Here is an 18470-nt window from a genome sequence, read left to right as displayed (position 1 = left end):
TGAAGAAAATTAAAGATGGTTGTTGCTACTTTCCTTGGTGAATCCAAAAATCCCTCTTAAAAAAAAATGCTGTTAGAGTGTTCAGTTACTTTTTCTATTACAAACAGTATTTCAGGGGCCTGCCCCCGGAGAGGAAATTATGATCCCTATTCTGTATGATGCTTAAAAACAATATAAACCCCTAGTGTTAAAGAAAAGACTGGCTTTGAATTGATTCAGTACTTGCATTTTATTATAGGTTTCAGAAAGGTAACATCTGTATACAACTAAATACTGTTTCTCTTGGAATAATAAAAGGATGATAATCTTAACTGGGGAAATTGTGAAGGAAATACAATGAAATATCACTACATTCTTTCAGCTTTCAGTGGGAGAGCAGGATGCTGCAAAGGTGAAGTTAATTTGGGGCATTACCCATGAGCATACAGCTGATTAGGTAGGCAGAGGTCCTCATTACAAATTAGTCTCCCTGTGAAGCTGATGGTTTTCCCTAGTGGCTCAGAGGCTAAAGAATCTACATGTAATGCACGAGACCCAGATTCGATCCCTGAGTCGGGAAGATCCTCTGGGGAAGGGACTGGCAACCCACTCCAGTATTCTTGCCTGGAGAATGCTATGGACAGAGGAGCCTGGAGGGCTACAGTCCATGGGGTTGCAGAGTCGGACATGACTGAGCGACTAAAACACACACATACATGTGAAGCTGGTGGGGATTTGAAGACTCTGAGAAACCTTAGAAATTCCACCCAGAGTGTGGCATAGTAAAAAGGGCAACTGGAAACAAAAGGAAACCACAAAAGAAAGTTTGCCCTGAGCATTTTACTGAGGAAATGGGCCTGAAAAAGAGAAGTCTATTTATACAAATAAATAAGGCTTCAATTTTTAATATACACCTGTGGGAGTATTCACCATCCAGAAACACAGCAAAGCATGCAGCTAGGTCATAGAAACCAAGTTGCCTGAGACCAAGTGCTTTGTAATTCAAGCAGTGTTGTCCAGACTAGGTGCCTTCGACCCTGGATCGGGGGGAGAAGATGGTTACAACACTGAAGGAGAAGCTGGGGAGGAAGGGACTTCGGCTTCTTCGGTCGGGCTGAGGCTCCAGGCTCACGTTTTCTTTTTGTAATTTTATTCATTTATTCATTTTTGGCTGTGCTGAGTGTGTGGGCTTTTCTCTAGTTGTGGTGCATGAACTGCTTCTTGCAGTGGCTTCTCTTGTTGCAGAGCACGATAAGGCACGTGGACTTCAGGCGTTGCCGCCCCTGGGTCCTAGAGCACAAGCTCAGTCATTGTGGCCACGGGCTTAGTTGCTCCATGGCAGGTGAGATCTACCCAGATCACGGATTGAACCCAAGTCTCCTGCGTTGGCAGGCAGATTCTTTACCACTGAGCCATCAGGGAAGCCTGAGCTCACATTTTTATATCTGAAAAGCCTTCATAAAATGAAGCGCTTATTGGATTTCCTGCCTCCCTGATTAGCCAGTGAAGACTCAGTATATTTACCTTCTTTCTCTGTATTTTCATCTTTCATTAAAATCATGTGTGAATAGACCTCTTTAAAGCTCTGTAAAGTACACCATCAGAAAATCCTCTAGAAAGAGATTGGATCTGTGTCTCTTGTACAGAATAAAAATGCCTTAAAGGAGGTGATTACCCCGAAGACCTCCCACAGCCCCCCCCCCCGCCCCGGCCGGATCCATCATCGTCTTGTCTTGACTCAGTGGGAAGAGAAGTACAGTTTGGGCCACAACATGCAGCCACCCCACCACCAGCCCTCCTAGGCCTTTGTGTAACCTGCAACACTGGAACCCCATTGTGGCCTCCAGTTAGGAAAACGAGGATTCTTGATTCATTGCACCATTGAGGTTTTCTGTGTCTGCTGCCACCATTCGCCTGAAGCCCCTTTTGGTAAAATCAGCAACAGATTTTTCTATTTTTCCAAGCTGGGGCTTTCAGCCAGGAAACCCAGTAAAAGTAGCAACCACTCCCATGTGTGCCCGCCACTGTGCTCGGCACAGATTTTGTAGGCCTTTTTAGTCCTCTTGACATCGGGCACTGCTCCCACCCTCTAAGGAATCTTCTCTTGACTTCGTGATCCTGCTGTCAGGCTTCTTCCAACTTTGTTTCAGGTTCCTTCATTGACTCTACTTTCTTCCCCATTTCTTCATTAATGCTTAACTTCTTAAGTATTAACCATCCCCTGCAGCGTGATTCTTAGCCCTCCTCTAGTTCACTCTGAGCCACTTTGTCTGCTCCTATTTCCTCAGTCACCCACTCTCTGTGTTTGGATTTCCAGATCTAATTCTTATTTCCAGTTTCCTGCTGGACAGCTCTGCCAGATTATCAAGGTGATAATCAGATTCAGAAAGGTTTCTTGCAAAAGTGCAGTCTGCTCTAGTGGTCCTTATCTCAGCTAATGGCCTCTGAGTCCTCAGCATCCTACCGCTCACCATGTGGACCGGTCAGAGATCCTCTTGATTCTTCCTCATCAGAATGGCAGCTTCCCTTCCATTCTCCAGAGCATCTACCTCAACTTGGGAGCTTAGGACTCTGGTTTGAATTTATACCTTCCTACCTCCCCATGTTCAGCCTCTAGCTGTTTCAGTCCATACAACCCACTGTAGCTATCTTTCTGCAACACAGACCTGATCAAGTCACTCCCTACTTGAAAGCATCCAATGGATCCTAGGTTGGCAGAGTAAGTTACAACCATCCAAACCTACTCTACCATCCTAATCTCCCACCAGTTATTCCAAACCCACCATATTATTTCTCATTTCCAGATGCATGCATGTGTATGTTGATTCTGGTGCTAAAACAGCTCTTTAGTCCTCTTCTGCCACCTGGAGAATCCTATCCATCCTTGAAGAGCCAGGTCAGTCACCTGGCTCAGGAGGCAGCTGGCTGAATGGATGAAGACTTGCCCACTCCCTCATGCAGAGTGAGGCTCTTCCTGCCCAGAAGTCAGGAAGGACTCTGTTCACCTCTCTGTCACATTTGTCAACATTTGTGTTGTAGCTTCTCTCAAGCCAGGAATGGTGATATGTCCCTCCTTGTCCACGGCAGATGTTGTTCCCAACCCTCCTGACTGCAGAGCCCAGACGCAGCTCAGAATCCATCTCAACATAGCACTAGACAGCTGCATTCAGCAGACGGAAGTCTGCACACGATCTGAGGTCTCTGTGACGTCCCCCAAAGTAGACTGCATTTCTCCAGCTTGTGGGCCACTTAATATCCACTCAGTTGCAGAATGAATAACAGATGGCTTTTCTTTTTCCTTTGGGATGGGGTTTCTTAATACTTCATAACATGTTGGTATTTTAACCTTATGTTAGGGGAACGTGTGTGTGTTAGTTGCTCAGTTGTGTCCGACTCTGCAACCCTATGGACTGCAGCCCACCAGGCTTCTCTGTCCCTGAAATTCTCCAGGCAAGAATACTGGAGTGGGTTGCCGTTCCCTTCTCCATATGTTAGGTGTATGTTAATACTATTTCATGTCACAGATAGCTGTCCACGAGAGTGTATTTGCAAGAGACGGGCGAGGTGATTTGTTGGAACCCATTGTTACTCTTTGCAAAGAATTCTTCACACGTATGCACACATTCAGTCCACCAAAGTGCTGCCTGTTCCTGCCACAGCCTCTCTCTTTACAGAATTCAGCCCACGGTTTTACCTTCCAGTCAGCATGCTGCATGTTATTTCTTCTGGCCTTCAATTTATCTTGTACGTTTCTAAGAGCTGGTTGGATAAAGTATTAAAAAATAAAAGTATCTAACCTTACATTCCAATTTCATATCTCTTTTTGGCAATCACAAAAGAAAACTGGTGAGTCTGGGTAATTTTAAAACTAGTTAAAAAGCACTTCACAAGTACTGCTTTTTTTCTGTACTGTATGAAAGTAGTAATACTCTCAGTAATCAATTTTATCTCTGATGCAAGTATAGTAGCTCTCAAAAAGGTGTGTTAAAACAACCAGGGAAATATGAAACACCTTTTCCATGGCTCAAGCGAAAAATGAAATGTAATTATCATTACAGAGTTCAATGAGTTGTATTCAAACTATCGGATCTTCTTTCATTCTGGTCACATTTCAGAGTTTATAAATGAAAAATGGGTAATATAAATGAAGAAATCAAGAAAGCTCTTATTTTCCCTCAATTCCCTTAATGTACATAAGACAGCTGGTCCTGGAATGCTCAAAGCAGAAGGCTGTGCGTGCCAGTCATAATAAGACCGTGCAATGCAGTAAACAGAACAATGAGAAAACAGTAAAGACAAAGGAGAGACAGGGTCTGGAAAAGCCTGCAGCAGTTTCTGTAAGATAACAGTTGTACTGCATCAACATGTATCTATAGAGCCTGTTCTCTACTGTCTAATGAGTCTGTGCTGTTGGTGAATTACCGAAATTGCTTCCTCTCACCTTTTTATGTATTTTCTCTCCTGTTATGCTCTCACCTGTCTTGTCTGGAAAAATCCATCAGGCTAACTGTCAGGTAAGTTCTTCTTGATGTTTAATGTGATTATTGGGAATGTCCACAGCACGAAATGAAGTAAACAGACTGCGGGTGACCTGTGATGAATGATAAAACTAACCAGAAAAGGCAAATGCTAAATTACAGAGAAACTTTATGCAGATACATGAAACTGTAGAAGCTGCTAACCCTAAGCACATTCAGCCATTGTGAACATCTAGCATAAGAACTTTAGCCTAAGGGATTAACGTCACCTCTAAATGATGAAGTAGGTTACCTGGACTGTCCGGTTTTACCAGGGCTCAAAATACAGCCTGCTCCCAGAGGGATCAAGTGTCATGGAGTGGTGTTATATCCTATGTGGCCACAAGCAATTCTGCTGCAAATATGCTACCATCTTTTACAGATCTCGCCAGGTGCAAGAAAAATTCACAATGAGGTATTCTAAATCCTGATTTTAAGTATGTATTCAGACATGCCTTGTACCTTGAAGAAAGAGACTGGGAAGAAACGGGGAAAGGTGGCATGTATTTTGTTCATGCTAAACTCACCCTTGGAGTTCCATCTGACATGGCTTAACTCTCTTCCAAAGAATTGCTTGCAATTGCAGTAGGGGACGGAGCTGTTTGTTTCTCCTCTTAGTGTCACAAAAAGGCAGTATTCCTTCACCCACATGAAGCAGCAGAAAAGCTCTATTTAGATCCTCAATGCAAGACAGATACTTTATAAACCTAAACCAGAGCTAAGCCCAAGAGAAGAGAAACATAGATTTAAATTAAAGTATGTTTGGTGTGTGTGTGTGTGTGTTGTTGTTGTTTTTAACTTGAGCTTATTTTTATCTTTCAAGAGAAAAAATTACGTGCTACAGTTGCCATGCAACACAAACTGCTCTAACAGCTTTCTAATTTTAATTTCAGAAGTCTACAGAGCAAATGAAGAAGGTCCCTACTATCATCCTTTCAGTGTCCTATAAAGGAGTCAAATTTATTGATGCAACAAATAAGGTGGGTACCATACCTCTACGGTCCTGAGTAAATGATCTAAAATCCTTTGCTTCCCATCATACTTAACATCCCCATTTTATTTGTTTAATTTTTCTTAATGTTTTGGCCACATCGTGTGGCATGTGGGACTTAGTTCCCCAAGCAGGGATCAAACCTGAGTTTAAGTCTTAACCACTGGAGTCTTAATCACCAGACCACCAAGGGAAGTCCCATCATCCCCCATTTTAATCACTCCCCAACCCCCACCTTCATGCTCCCTAAACACAGCTGTAGATACACACACCCAAACACAGAGGGGCATCTTGCATTTGGAGGCCTGATCCAGGATTTCTACACATATTTTGCATTCACCTTTCCAAGGTACCTTTCCTCATAGACTGTGCTGTTCAGGATCCGACAATATCCCTTTGGGTCCAGGGAACATTAAAACAGGAAAAATCATATCTAGAGTGAAAACGCATCAGTGTTCATTCCTCCGTCAGAGGAAGTGTCACTAGGCAACAGACTAGAGTGTTTGTCTTTCCATTTCTCCAGAGATAGGCCTGTCCTTTCTCTTGATGTATGTAATGAATACCTGACACAGGGAACACACGCTCTGGCTTTTACATCATATAATTGCATTTCGTTTTCAACTATTGAGATGGAAGAGAGGGTTTCAACTGTATTGTTTTCTTAAGAGGCACCATCCGAAAAGCTCAGGCCATGCTGTGACCGTGCTATGACCTTGCACTCACTGGGAGAATGGTTCATGGGCTCCAAGGTCAAGTGCAGACAAACGGGTTGCATTTTACTTCAAAAGTGTCCTATCTTGGCAAAGATGATGGAGTGCAGGTGCTAAACTAGAAAATGTGGGTGTGACCACTCTCACCCTCCAGAAACTCAAACCTGACTGGCTCTTCCTCCCAAACCCCCACATGTCCCTGCATTTTAGTCTTACATCCTTCCAACCAATAAAGTATAGAAATTGGGGAAATGAGGTGATCCCCATTTGTGAACACTGTTTGTTTTCTGGACTGCCTACCCAGTCTTCCCAGTTGGACCCACTCCATTCTGGGGAAAGGAAGCCGAAGTCATGAATCAGATGAATTTAAATGATGGAAATTTATGACCAAGGGCACCTGGATTTAGATTCAGGGGAACATCTTGTGGCTAGTGACTCTTGACTGTAATAAGCCTGACCATCTGAATCCCCAGATTCAATGGCTTTCACCCATTGAAAGCCTTCCCAGTTTGTTTTCTGTAATGAAGAAGACTGCTCTGTCAGTGATCACATAAGCCCAAGCTCCCCAAGTCTACTGAGGAGAACAACCTCCCAGTTTTAGAAGCAGTTCTGAAACCCAGGCAGAAAGCTGATAACTCAGCCTGCTCAAGCTAGCCAATGATGTCCAGAGCACACTCAGAGTCAGATGCCTTAGGTGGATAATGGCTTCAACCTGGCAATAGGTCATTGACAGTTACCATTCAGTTTAGTTCAGTCGCTCAGTCATGTCCGATTCTTTGTGACCCCGTGAACCGCAGCATGCCAGGCCTCCCTGTCCATCACCAGCTCCCGGAGTCCACCCAAACCCATGTCCATTGAGTCGGTGATGCCATCCAACCATCTCATCCTCTGTCGTCCCCTTCTCCTGCCCTCAATCTTTCCCAGCATCAGGGTCTTTTCCAATGAGTCAACTCAGTTACCATTATCAGATTACAATTGTGGGGAGCCTGATCAGAAAAATCCCAATTGATTTGCTTTGTCATTTCTTAGAAGCAATTTTAGTTGCTTCCTTTAGCCCTAGATTATAGTCAGTTGGTTTTTAAAGTTTCAAAACTTGATGGAATTCTTGAGATACCACTGCTTTCAGTGTATCGAAACTTCAAGAAAGTCTTTGGCATTGTTTTTTTCTTGGCCTGGAGCAGTTGCCTCTACCCCATTTGCACTTGAAAATCATGAATGGCAATATATTTTCAGCATATGAGTTTAACACTCTCTTAGATTAACAATGGTATTAGTAGGCTTGGATTCTGACATTTTCTAAACAAGTTGTATGTGCCCTGAGAAGTTTCCAGAGTCTTAAGACTGTCGTCCCATGAAGCTGGTGGCATAACTGGGTGCATCTGTAATAACAGCATCCTCTCGAACGCTCTCCATCATCAGAGGAAGGAGGGAGCACTGTTGGCTCTGTGGCCTTTACCTTACAGACACATTAGTGGCCGTAGATCTTGATTTCCTAGACTTTGAGAAGATGCTTCTGCTTCAGTCACCCATACTTGGACGAATTACTCATATAGCGCTCCGCACTAAGGGCTACCTGGACATCTAAGCACTGAAAGATAAGCCAAAGATAATTGCATGAATAAAGCCACTAGATGAAGAAAGCCCATGTCTTTCAAGTCCTCACAGTGTGGTTCTCAGCTTATTCTCAAAATCCAGAGCAAAGGCAGATGCATATGTTGGTGGCAGGTGGAGCCAACCTCTCTCTGTTTAAGATAATATGTTACATTCCAATTTCATATCTCTTTTTGACAATCACAAAAGAAAACTGGTGAGTCTGGGTAACTTTAAAACTAGTTAAAAAGCACTTGCCTGGCTTTTTCAGGAATTTGGGGACATTGACTTTAACACTGGTGGCTACACAGGGTCCCCATCCCAGTATCCTAGGGTGTAGCTGATCTGCTTCAATCTGATGGTGGATGGTGGGTGACTCAGGGCCGTGGCCTAGGAGTTAGTGTGTGAGAAACCAGAGCAGAGAGCTTATGTTAGAAGGTAGAAAAGAGAAACGGTGAAGAGCTGCGCTGGTGGAGTTTGTCTGAGGAAGGCTGAGACACTGCCAGCTGGGGCTGAAGGCCTGGTTTCAGGGGGTGTGGAGGAGCCAGTGCTGAAGGGTCGTGGGTGAAGGGAACTGTGCTCATCAGCAGTGTCTGCAGGGCATCGTGTGTGCCACTTGGTCTTGTGCAAAGTCCAGCCTCTGGTTAATGCCCACAGCAGGGAAGGAGCAGGCTGATGCATTCCAGATCCTGCTTCCGGTTTACACCGCAGGTTCCTCCCCTGGGAAGCATTGTCGACAGGGAGCCATTCTGACTTGAAGTGAAGGATTTGTGATTTGTAGACACCTGGGAAGACCTCACAATTTGAGGTGCTGTGAACACTAAGCCTGTACTGAGACACAAGCAGAAGTCACAGGCTATTGTTTATGTTTGATGTTTCGTTGTACTTGATTCTTAAACTGTCCCCTCCCGACCACCACATCTCTGTAACCCTGCCCTGGTCACATAGAGGGGGTGTTTGGACTGCTCTGGACACGTAGAGTAACCAAAGGCCTCAGACCCGTTTCCAAGTGACTGCCCTGCAGTGACACAGCCAGCTGGTCACTGAGAAGGACTAAAACTTGACTTTCCCATTCCCTAACCTAGTGCTTTTTTCTGTTACTCCACAGCTCCTCTACCAATTCGTTTGAAGTGCAATGGATGCTTAATTTACACTTCCATTCCTATTTGCTTGCATTTGACTAGGTAAAAGATGACCCTTCCAGCAAAGCACTTCTTTCCTTCTACTTTCATGAAGAAATAGCTGTGGCTGAGTCCATGGAGAAGGTTAGGTGCCTGGTTATCAACTCATGAGTTTACTACCTACCAACATAGGAAACAAATTGAATAACTAAACTCTATTTGAAAAGGAAGAAGCGAAAATGACATTGAACTAAAAATGGGACTTGGAATAGATTTATACTAAAATGTTACAGATAAATCACACCAGCTTTCTGGTGCTCCATAGCCCAGAGGTAGCTCTAGCGTGGCTTTCCACCAAGAAGATTACAACTGCTTAGTTCCAAACCCCTCTTCAGAGCAGCAGGGGCTTCTAAGAGGTGACACAGTCCCCACATCCAGCACTTGACCAAGATTGGGTTGCATTTTGCCTTCCTGCTCTGACCCCTCCTCAGTCTTCCCATCCAGCTAAATTAGGAATAACTCAGTGCCTCGGTTTGTTTGTTTTGAATGTCAGCCTCAGGCGGGGCTTATGCTATTTTTTTAGGCACAGATTAATTGAGGACTTTTGCCTAAACAAGTTGTTTATAGCACATGCAGCCTCCATTCCATCCGCAGCTCCATTCCCATCCACATGGAGACCTGGTCTTGCCATTCTGCAAAGGTGATGCAGAGTGATGACAGCATTGAGCTCAGTGTCGCCACATGTACATTTGTGTGCCTGACACACAGTGAGGCCAAACACTCCCAATGTCGGCGGTTTGAAGCAGAGAAAGGCTTATTGCAGGGCCAGGCAAGGAGAACGGGTGGCTCATGCCCATAAAACCCCAAACTCCCTGGAGGGTTTCAGCAAAGCATTTTTTTTTTTAACCAAAGAACCACCACACCTTTATTTAGTTTTTCAGCAGAACATTTTTAAAGACCAAGTGAGGGACTGGTGTCCCCAGGTGTGTGATCAGCTCGTGCATAGTTCTCTTGACTGGCTGATGGTGATCAACTCTTAGACGCCAGATGGCCTGGTGGCTGCGTGCTGTTGCTCATCAAGTAGTTCATTTTTTCCCAGGGGCTAGTAAAAAAGAACCTGCCTGCTGATGCAGGAGACACAAGAGACGTGGGTTCGATCCCTAGGTCAAAGAGATCCCCTGGAGAAAGGCATGGCAACCCACTCCAGTATTCTTGCCTGGAGAATCCCATGGACAAAGGAGCCTGTTGGGCCACATTCCATGGGGTCGCAAAGAGTCCAGCATGACTGAAGTAACTAAGCATGCGTGCATGGTGGTGGTTTTTTAGCATCTGAAAAACTCAGGCATGAGATACTATTATCTGGGTACTTCTGAGAGGATGTGGGAGCGGAGTCTGTCCTGAAAAGGCCTCACTCGGTTACATCAGTAGTGAGTCCTGCTTGGTTACATCAGTAGTGAGATCCCAGGTCCTCTCCACATTCCAGCACCATCAACCTATCAGGAAGTTCTGTTCAAGATACCTCCCTACCCAGTCTATCAGTATGAATTCATTTATAAGTATATTTTTCAATTGCCAATTAGGATGATTAAATGCCAGTAAATGAGCTATTAACTGATTATAGAACGTTTTTATTAGCCTGCCTTTCCTCCGGTTTAGACCATGAGAACAGAGGAATAAAAGTTTCAGCAGTAGGTGAAAAGGCTGATTTTGGAACATGGAGCAGCACGGAGGAGGGCAGGGCCTCAGAGTTAAGAGACAGTCCCAGGCTCCTGGGGATGAGAGAAGTGAGGGAGTGGTTGTGGGGACGGGTTTCAGAAAATTGAGAGGGAAAGTCAAGAAAGAGGAAAAGTGCCCTAGTGCTGTAATAAATTACCAGAGATGGGGTTGCTTAAACCACAGAGGCTGGAAAGTCCAAAATTAAGTCAGTGACAGATTCAGTATCTGATGAAAGCCTCCATTTGCTGCTTCATAAACAGCCATCTTCCTGCTGTGTCCTCATGGCAGAGAGGGCCAGTTGGCTCTCTCAACTGTTTGGGGTTTTTTTTTTTTAAGCCAACTTAGGTTTATTTTTTTATTAAATGTTTTATTTTGTATTGGAGTATAGCTGATGAACAGTGTTGTGATAGTTTCAGGTGGACAGCAGAGGGACTCAGCCATACATACACATGTATCGTTCTTCCCCAAACTCCTTTCCCATCCAGGCTGCCACATAACATTGAGCAGAGTTCCTAGAAAATGAACTTATGATTTCTGGGGGGAGAGATGGAGAGGACGGATAGTTAGGTAGTTTGGGATGAACAGGTACACACTGCTGTATTTAAAATGGATAACCAAGGACCTACTGGCTCCTCATCTTGTAAAAGCACTAATCACCTTCACGAGAGCTCCACCCTTGTGACCTAATCATATCCCAAAACCCCACCTGTAAGCACCATCACACAGGGAGCTAGGATTTCAAGATACAAACTGGGGGAGGACAGACACATGAAGCTCATAATTAAGAGAAAGCTCCAGAGATAAAGCTTGATCTACTTTACAAGTTTTCCCTGGGCCACAGGGCTGTCATACATCATTGAAAATCAAGAGTGACATCTTATGAACTGGCAAGATTCAGGGTATTCAGTGCAATAAAAGTCATAGGGCACTTTTCACTGTAACACCTTCCTGAGAAGTTAATCTACCTTTTTTGTTGTTGTTCAGTCATGTCTGACTCTTTGCGACCCCATCAACTACAGCACGCCAAGCTTCCCTGTCCTTCACTATCTCTTGGAGTTGGCTCAAATTCATGTCCATTGAGTTGATGATGTCATCCAACCATTTCATCCTCTGTGGCCCCCTTCTTTGCCCTCAGTCTTTCTCAGCATCAAGGTATTTTCCAGTGAGTCAGCTCTTTGCATCAGGTAGCCAAAGTATTGAAGCTTCAGCATCAGTCCTTCCAATGAATCTACCTTATGCTAGTTAAAAATCTCAAGAACACAACATAACAATTTAGTTAAAAGTTGGAGCCAATGCTCTATTTCCAATAATAGTGGATCCTGGATGATGAGACCACATCCACACAGACTTGCTGAAAAAACTCGCAGCCCCCAATTAAAATGACGGTGGAAACAAAATAAATGACGGTGGAGGCCTAGGGCACCTGCTAACACTGTGCCTATAAAGATCACACAGCTCTTATTAATTTTAAATTTAAGATTTCACAAGTTCCTAATTTAGTTTTCTTCTTGAAGAAATGCTGTCTGGATGTCAGAAGAGGATCTGGACCTTCTATCTTGAAATTCTATCCTGCAAGAGGATGTTACTTGTTTACGGGATTCTGACTCCAATTTGAGTTATTTTTGACAGTGCTACATTAGTATCAACATAAGGGACCACTGTGAAGAATGTCTTAATTTAATTTTCTTTCATGTGTTAATTCTGTAATTGCTTCCTAACCACACAGCTCAGCAGAGTGAGGGGCATGAAAAACTTGCTCAGGGCGCTGGCAGGGAAGGGCATTTTGTAAGCATTTTTAGACATTGATGGGTGTACCCGGAGCATTATATGTGCTTGGGTTATTTAAGACTGTGCAATTACGAAGTAATTAGGGTAATCATTAAAGGTTTTAGATCTATGACAACTGCAAAAATCATAAATGAGATATTATGAGATTATAAATGGGATATTATGAGATTAAGAAATGATTGCACGATTATGTGAAATATTTTCCTTCTTAAATTCATCAATATATCAAAAGAAGTATCTGGCAGGGGTTTGCAGCCCAGTGGTTTCTCCTTGATTATTTTGTGCTTCAGGATAATGGTACCTAAACGTTTCCTCAGGTACTTTCCCATTATTCTTAAAGGCTGCTTGGGATGAGGAGGCTGGCAAGGAGAGGCCACGAAAAAATGCTAGGGAGAAGAAAAATGAAACAGCGTTGAACCAGTGAGAGAGAGGTTGTGGGTGAGAGGCATTGCATTGTATTTGAGAGAGCCTGAGGTCCGTCTAGTCAAGGCTATGGTTTTTCGAGTGATCATGTATGGATGTGAGAGTTGGACTGTGAAGAAGGCTGAGTGCCGAAGAATTGATGCGTTTAAACTGTGGTGTTGGAGAAGACTCTTGAGAGTCCCTTGGACTGCAAGGAGATCCAACCAGTCCATTCTGAAGGAGATCAGCCCTGGGATTTCTTTGGAAGGAATGATGCTGAAGCTGAAGCTCCAGTACTTTGGCCACCTCATGAGAAGAGTTGAGTCATTGGAAAAGACTCCGATGCTGGGAGAGATTGGGGGCAGGAGGAGAAGGAGACGACCGAGGATGAGATGGCTGGATGGCATCCCTGACTCGATGGACGTGAGTCTGAGTGAACTCCGGGAGATGGTGATGGGCAGGGAGGCCTGGCGTGCTGCGATTCATGGGGTCGCAAAGAGTAGGACACGACTGAGCTGAGCGACTGAACTGAACTGAACTGAACTGAGCTCTGCGGTCCGAAAACCCCAGACTGTGGGCTCAGCTCCGCCACCTGCCCTCCGTTAAGGCACTTCCACTGTGTGAAGACCAGTTTCCACCTGTGAGCTACCGAGGCTAACCTCCAGCGCCCACTCGCAATTACAGCGCAGCGGGAATAGTTAGCAAAGTGCCTTCATCCACAGGGCCCTGCATTGAGCCTGCGCTGCGCTGTTTCCCTCCTCCCACCCCTGCGCCCTCGTCTCTGCAGAGTTGTCAGGAGCGGGTGCCTTGACTTGCCCTCCCCAACCTACCTTGGCTCTGGGGTGCTCTGGCCAGCACAGGACAACAGTAAGGGATGGTGAGGGTACGGGCTCCTGGAGAAGCAGAACAACAGGGCAGGGGAGCTTTTCCAGGAAGAGTTGGCGGAAGGCAGCGCTGACCCTCCTGGTGTACGTGGGGGATAGAAATAGTAAAATCCTTAACAATAATTATTTTTTTTAAGTGTCTACACAGCGCCAGGCAAGAACTGCTGCTCCGGGTTCAGACTATTTTAGGTTGTTTTTCATTAAACGAAAATATTCCTTCCAGACCTGGTGTACCTTTGCCCACATATAGTGGGTCATTTTGAATGTTGCTGGTCTAGAACTTTCTAGGAAAACGGACAGCAGCTGCTTCCCAGGTCATTTGCCTTGATTCTAAAATAGGCTGGTTTGCAGAGGAAAACAATGGTCATTTATGTCATTTCTTCCAGAACATAATTGCTGAGCATGAGATTCGTAATATCTCCTGTGCTGCCCAGGACCCGGAAGACCTCTCAACATTCGCTTATATCACTAAGGATTTGAAGTCCAATCACCACTACTGTCACGTGTTTACTGCCTTTGATGTGGTGAGTAACTGTCCTCTTTAGACTGACTAAATATTTCTGTGAATGCACCTGGAATTTATTGAAAGCAATTTAGATGCTTGGTTTATTTGAGGTTGTTTTTTTTTTTTTAACTGTACTGGGTCTTCGTTGCTACATGTGGGCTTTCTCAAGTTGTGGCGAGCAAGGGGCTGCCCTCTGTTGAGCTTCTTATTGAAGTGGCTTCTCTTGCTGTACAGAACATGGGTTTTAGGTGTAGGCTTCAGTAGTTGTGGTACATAACGCAGGCTTGGTTACTCCTCAATATGTGGGATCTTTCTGGCTCAGAGATCAAACCTGTGTCCCCTGCACTGGCAGGCAGATTCTTAACAACTGGACCACCAGGAAGTCCAAATGCTTGGTTTTTGTTTGTTTGGTGGTTTTACCAAATATTAAGGTATTCATGGTATAAGATATTTTGCAGACTTCAGCTTTTCTGAGCTTTTTCTATATTTTCACTCATCCATTAAATTTCAAACTCCACTTCTATTCAGTATCTGAACTGCCATGGATCAACTACTAACTTCACTTTTTTTTTTTTTTTTTTTTACTGTTTCATTTCATTTTGATTATTCATGCTGTCTGGTGGACTTTTTTTTTTTAAATTTTTATTTTTACTTTATTTTACTTTACAATACTGTATTGGTTTTGCCATACATTGACATGAATCCACCACGGGTGCCAGGACGTGGAAACAACCTAACTTCACTTTTTAAATTTAATGAATCCCTTTTTTTCTCTGGTACCGAAATACAGTAAATGTCTTTCAGCTTTTGTTCCTTTACTATGTCTGTTGGTTTCTTGGGTAGCCATTTCTAAATAGTAGGACATAGTAGTCTAGGTTTGTTTGGAAGAAATATAAATTTTAGTGCCTCATACAATACTTATGGTTTTCTATATTGAATAGTAATTAAATTAGACATCTACAAATAATAATTGGGAACAGTGAGGGTTGGTCTATTTAAATATGACCCATATTCAGAAATTAGTCTTGTAATGATGTCCTTATGGTGTTATACCACCTATAATCCTGTATGTCATTGTCTTAAAACTAACCCATATGCAATATCTGTTTTTCTCTGACTTATTTTGTATGACAGACTCTAGGTCCATTCACGTCACTACAAATGACCCAATTTCATTTCTTTTTATCGCTCACATTCCATTGTGTATGTATACCACATCTTCTTTATCCATTCGTCTGTCAATAAACATCTAGGTTGCTTCTATGTCCTGGCTATTGTAAATAGTGCTTCAGTGATCATTGAGTTACATGTGTCTTTTTGAATTATGGTTTTCTCAGGATATATGCCCAGGAATGGGATTGCTAAGTCATACGGTAGTTCTACAACCTCCAACCTATTCTCCATAGTGGCTGTATCAATTTACATTCCCACCAACAGTGCAAGAGGGTTCCCTTTTCTCCACACCCTCTCCAGCATTTATTGTTTGTAGATTTCTTGAGAGTGGCCGTTTTAATTGGTGTGGGGTAATATGTCATTGTAGTTTTGATTTGCATTTCTCTGATAATGAGTGGTGTTGAGTGTATTTCCGTTTGTTTGTTAGCTATCTGTATGTCTTCTTTGGGGAAATGTCTCTATATCTTCTGCCTATTTTTTGATTGGGTTTCTATTTTTTTGATATTGAGCTGCATGAGCTGCTTGTATATTTTGGAGATTCTTTTTCGGATACAGGTGGTCGGTGTTAACAGTTAAGGACTGCAAAGCCAAGCCCTTACAGTATCCCTGGATGCGTTTGTTCCCACGGGATCGAAATTGTTGATTAAAGCCATGTCAGCATTAGGTTCCTGGTGCCCTTAGCCAGAACTTGCCATTCTTGTAAGATACAGTTGTTTCTTTAAACAGCAGAATTTATCTTTCTATCCCCATACCTTTTGGTTTGCATGATACACCGTTCTCTGGGAGAGTGGCCTTGGTGTCATAGAAGGGACAAGCTGCTCAGAGTTCACATTCCAACTGGCTGCCTGCTCCCTGATGTTAGATGAGGAGCAGGACTCGGAGTCCCGATTTCCTTTGTCTACAGAACAGGTGCAGGGATTTGTCCCTCACAGGTTTCACGGGGACTGAAATGAAGGAACGTATGTAGAGGCTCATAAACAATGTGTCAGCACCACCACCACCTCTGTCTCTCTCCTTCCCTTCGGACCTCACAATTCACTCTGGCCTTTTCCTGCTGAAAGACATAAGGTCGATTTTTCAGAAGTATATTTATGGCCCCACATTTTCCCACTGCCCTTGCCAAAGAACTGAAGAAAACTAGAATAAATAAACAGAAGCAGTAAAAAGCAAACACAGACTCTGTAGGCCTTCTCTTGGTCTATTGCTTCTACATAGTGTTTTCATTGAGTGTCAGCATTAATATTCCAGTATTGTCAGGATGAATTCCAGCCTTCCCTTGGGAATTGCAGTGTTTCTCTCTAAATTGGTTTTAGAGTAATATATAATTTGCCTCCATAAGAGTATCTAAAACAGTGTTCTCTATTCAAACTAAAAATGATACCCATGGGCCATCTGGCCCCTTGAGTTTTTCAGCTGGTGTATATGTGACGCCAGAATTCTGAGGTGAAATATAGGGGGAAAATAGTCAACTGTTTGGTTTTAAGACCAACACAATGTCCCTGGTACATTTTGAAAACATGTGGAGAATTGCTTCACCTTTTATCTTTTCATCCAGATGTTTGATTTAATGTAGACATTCACTAGCTTAGGAGTCTTGTATCAAGTCCAAAGGGTTTTCGTCTTACACCATGAATCCACCATTTTAATTCTCTCTAGGTGAAGAGTTTGTCTAATTTCAAAAACAGTCACAAAGGCCACCAGTCCTGACCTGGGCCTTTGAGCAGTTTTGAGATGCACCAAGCTTTGTTTGCACTGGAAAAAAAAAAAAAAAAAAAGCCTCTTTGAGCATGGATTTTGTGTCTTTATGTAGGGCAATTCAATATTCAGTCCATTCTTGAAGCGTTAACATTCTTCTGATATGAATCAGTCCCCCCAGGCTGCCCAAATGGCAAAAGAATACCTCCAGTATACATTTAGTCTTTCAGCTGATGTGTTTTGAGCATATATTTGCTTACTTTTTATTGGAGTATAATTCCTTTACAGTGTTGTGTTTCTGCTGTACAGCAGCATGAATCAGCTATATGTGTATATATTTCCCCTCCCTCTTAAATCTCCCCCCAATCTAGGTTACCATAGAGCACCAAGCTGAGCTCCCTGCTACACAGCAGCTTCCCGCTAGCTCTGTGCTTTACACGTGGTAGTATACATATGTCAGTGCAACTCTCTCAATTCATCCCACTGTCTTCTTCCCCCACCCCCCTACCATGACATACACATTTTTAATTGCAGTTATTACTACTTTCACTTTGTAGATCTTTTATGAGTCACAGGAAGTTTTTCTGAATATCTCCTATTATCAAGGAAATCCTATGGTCTTGGAAGGGAAGCTCAAACCCCCCTACGAAAGCAAGCATGTGAATCTAACATAGTTGTTTACTCTGAGACACTGCAGAGCCGTCAGCAGGCTCAGACACCAGGCGGGGGAGTGCCCTGTGTTTTCCAGGGTCATTTGGCCATGGGAGCCTCTTGCCAGGAGAGCTCCTCATGGGCCTGGCGTTCTGCAGAACATACTTCAGAAAATGTTACACTTTATCTTCTCTAAGCTTGTTCTCATTCCTAAGAATCTATTAGGTTGGTACAAAAGTAATTGTAGTTTTGGACCGCAATTTTTAAATTTCGTACCATGAATTTTAAATCATTATAACTAGGCTCCAACACATCTTTATTAATCAAAATAGGAACCATTACAATCAACGCATTTTTGCCAAAAAGAAATGTTTATTCCTGTAGCATGCTTCAGGATTCTACAAACTCTTGGAAAGCATTTTCTGCATCCTGCTGCTTGTGGAAGCACTTTCCCTGCACAAAATTGTTGAGCTGCTTGAAGATGTGGAGGTCGGATTTTGAGAGGTCAGGTGAATATGGCAAATGAGGCAAAACTTTGTAGCCCAATTCATTCAACTTTTGAAGTGCTGGTTGTGCAACGTGCGATCAGGTGGTATTATGGAGAAGACAACAGAATGGGCCCATTCTGTTGACCAGTGCTGGCTGAGGCATTGCAGTTTTCAGTGCACCTCATCAATTTGCTGAGCATACTTCTCAGATATAAAGGTTTCACCAGGATTCAGAAAGCTGTAGTGGATCAAATGGGCAG

General features: G+C 43.4%; 1 protein-coding gene across 1 annotated transcript in view; it reads left to right on the top strand.

Moving 5' to 3' along the window:
• Window positions 1-18470, top strand: part of ANKS1B (ankyrin repeat and sterile alpha motif domain containing 1B) — a 1150548-nt gene that overhangs the window by 1099804 nt on the left and 32274 nt on the right. The window contains exons 23-25 of the mRNA XM_052640785.1: window positions 4482-4493; window positions 5390-5476; window positions 14085-14222. Of these exons, the coding sequence (XP_052496745.1) occupies window positions 4482-4493; window positions 5390-5476; window positions 14085-14222 (237 nt within the window). The remainder of the gene's footprint in view (window positions 1-4481; window positions 4494-5389; window positions 5477-14084; window positions 14223-18470) is intronic.

Source organism: Budorcas taxicolor, chromosome 5 (assembly GCF_023091745.1).
Source record: "Budorcas taxicolor isolate Tak-1 chromosome 5, Takin1.1, whole genome shotgun sequence".
NCBI lineage: Eukaryota > Metazoa > Chordata > Mammalia > Artiodactyla > Bovidae > Budorcas > Budorcas taxicolor.
Note: the sequence above shows the minus strand (reverse complement) of the source record. Positions and strands in the feature narration are given on the sequence as shown.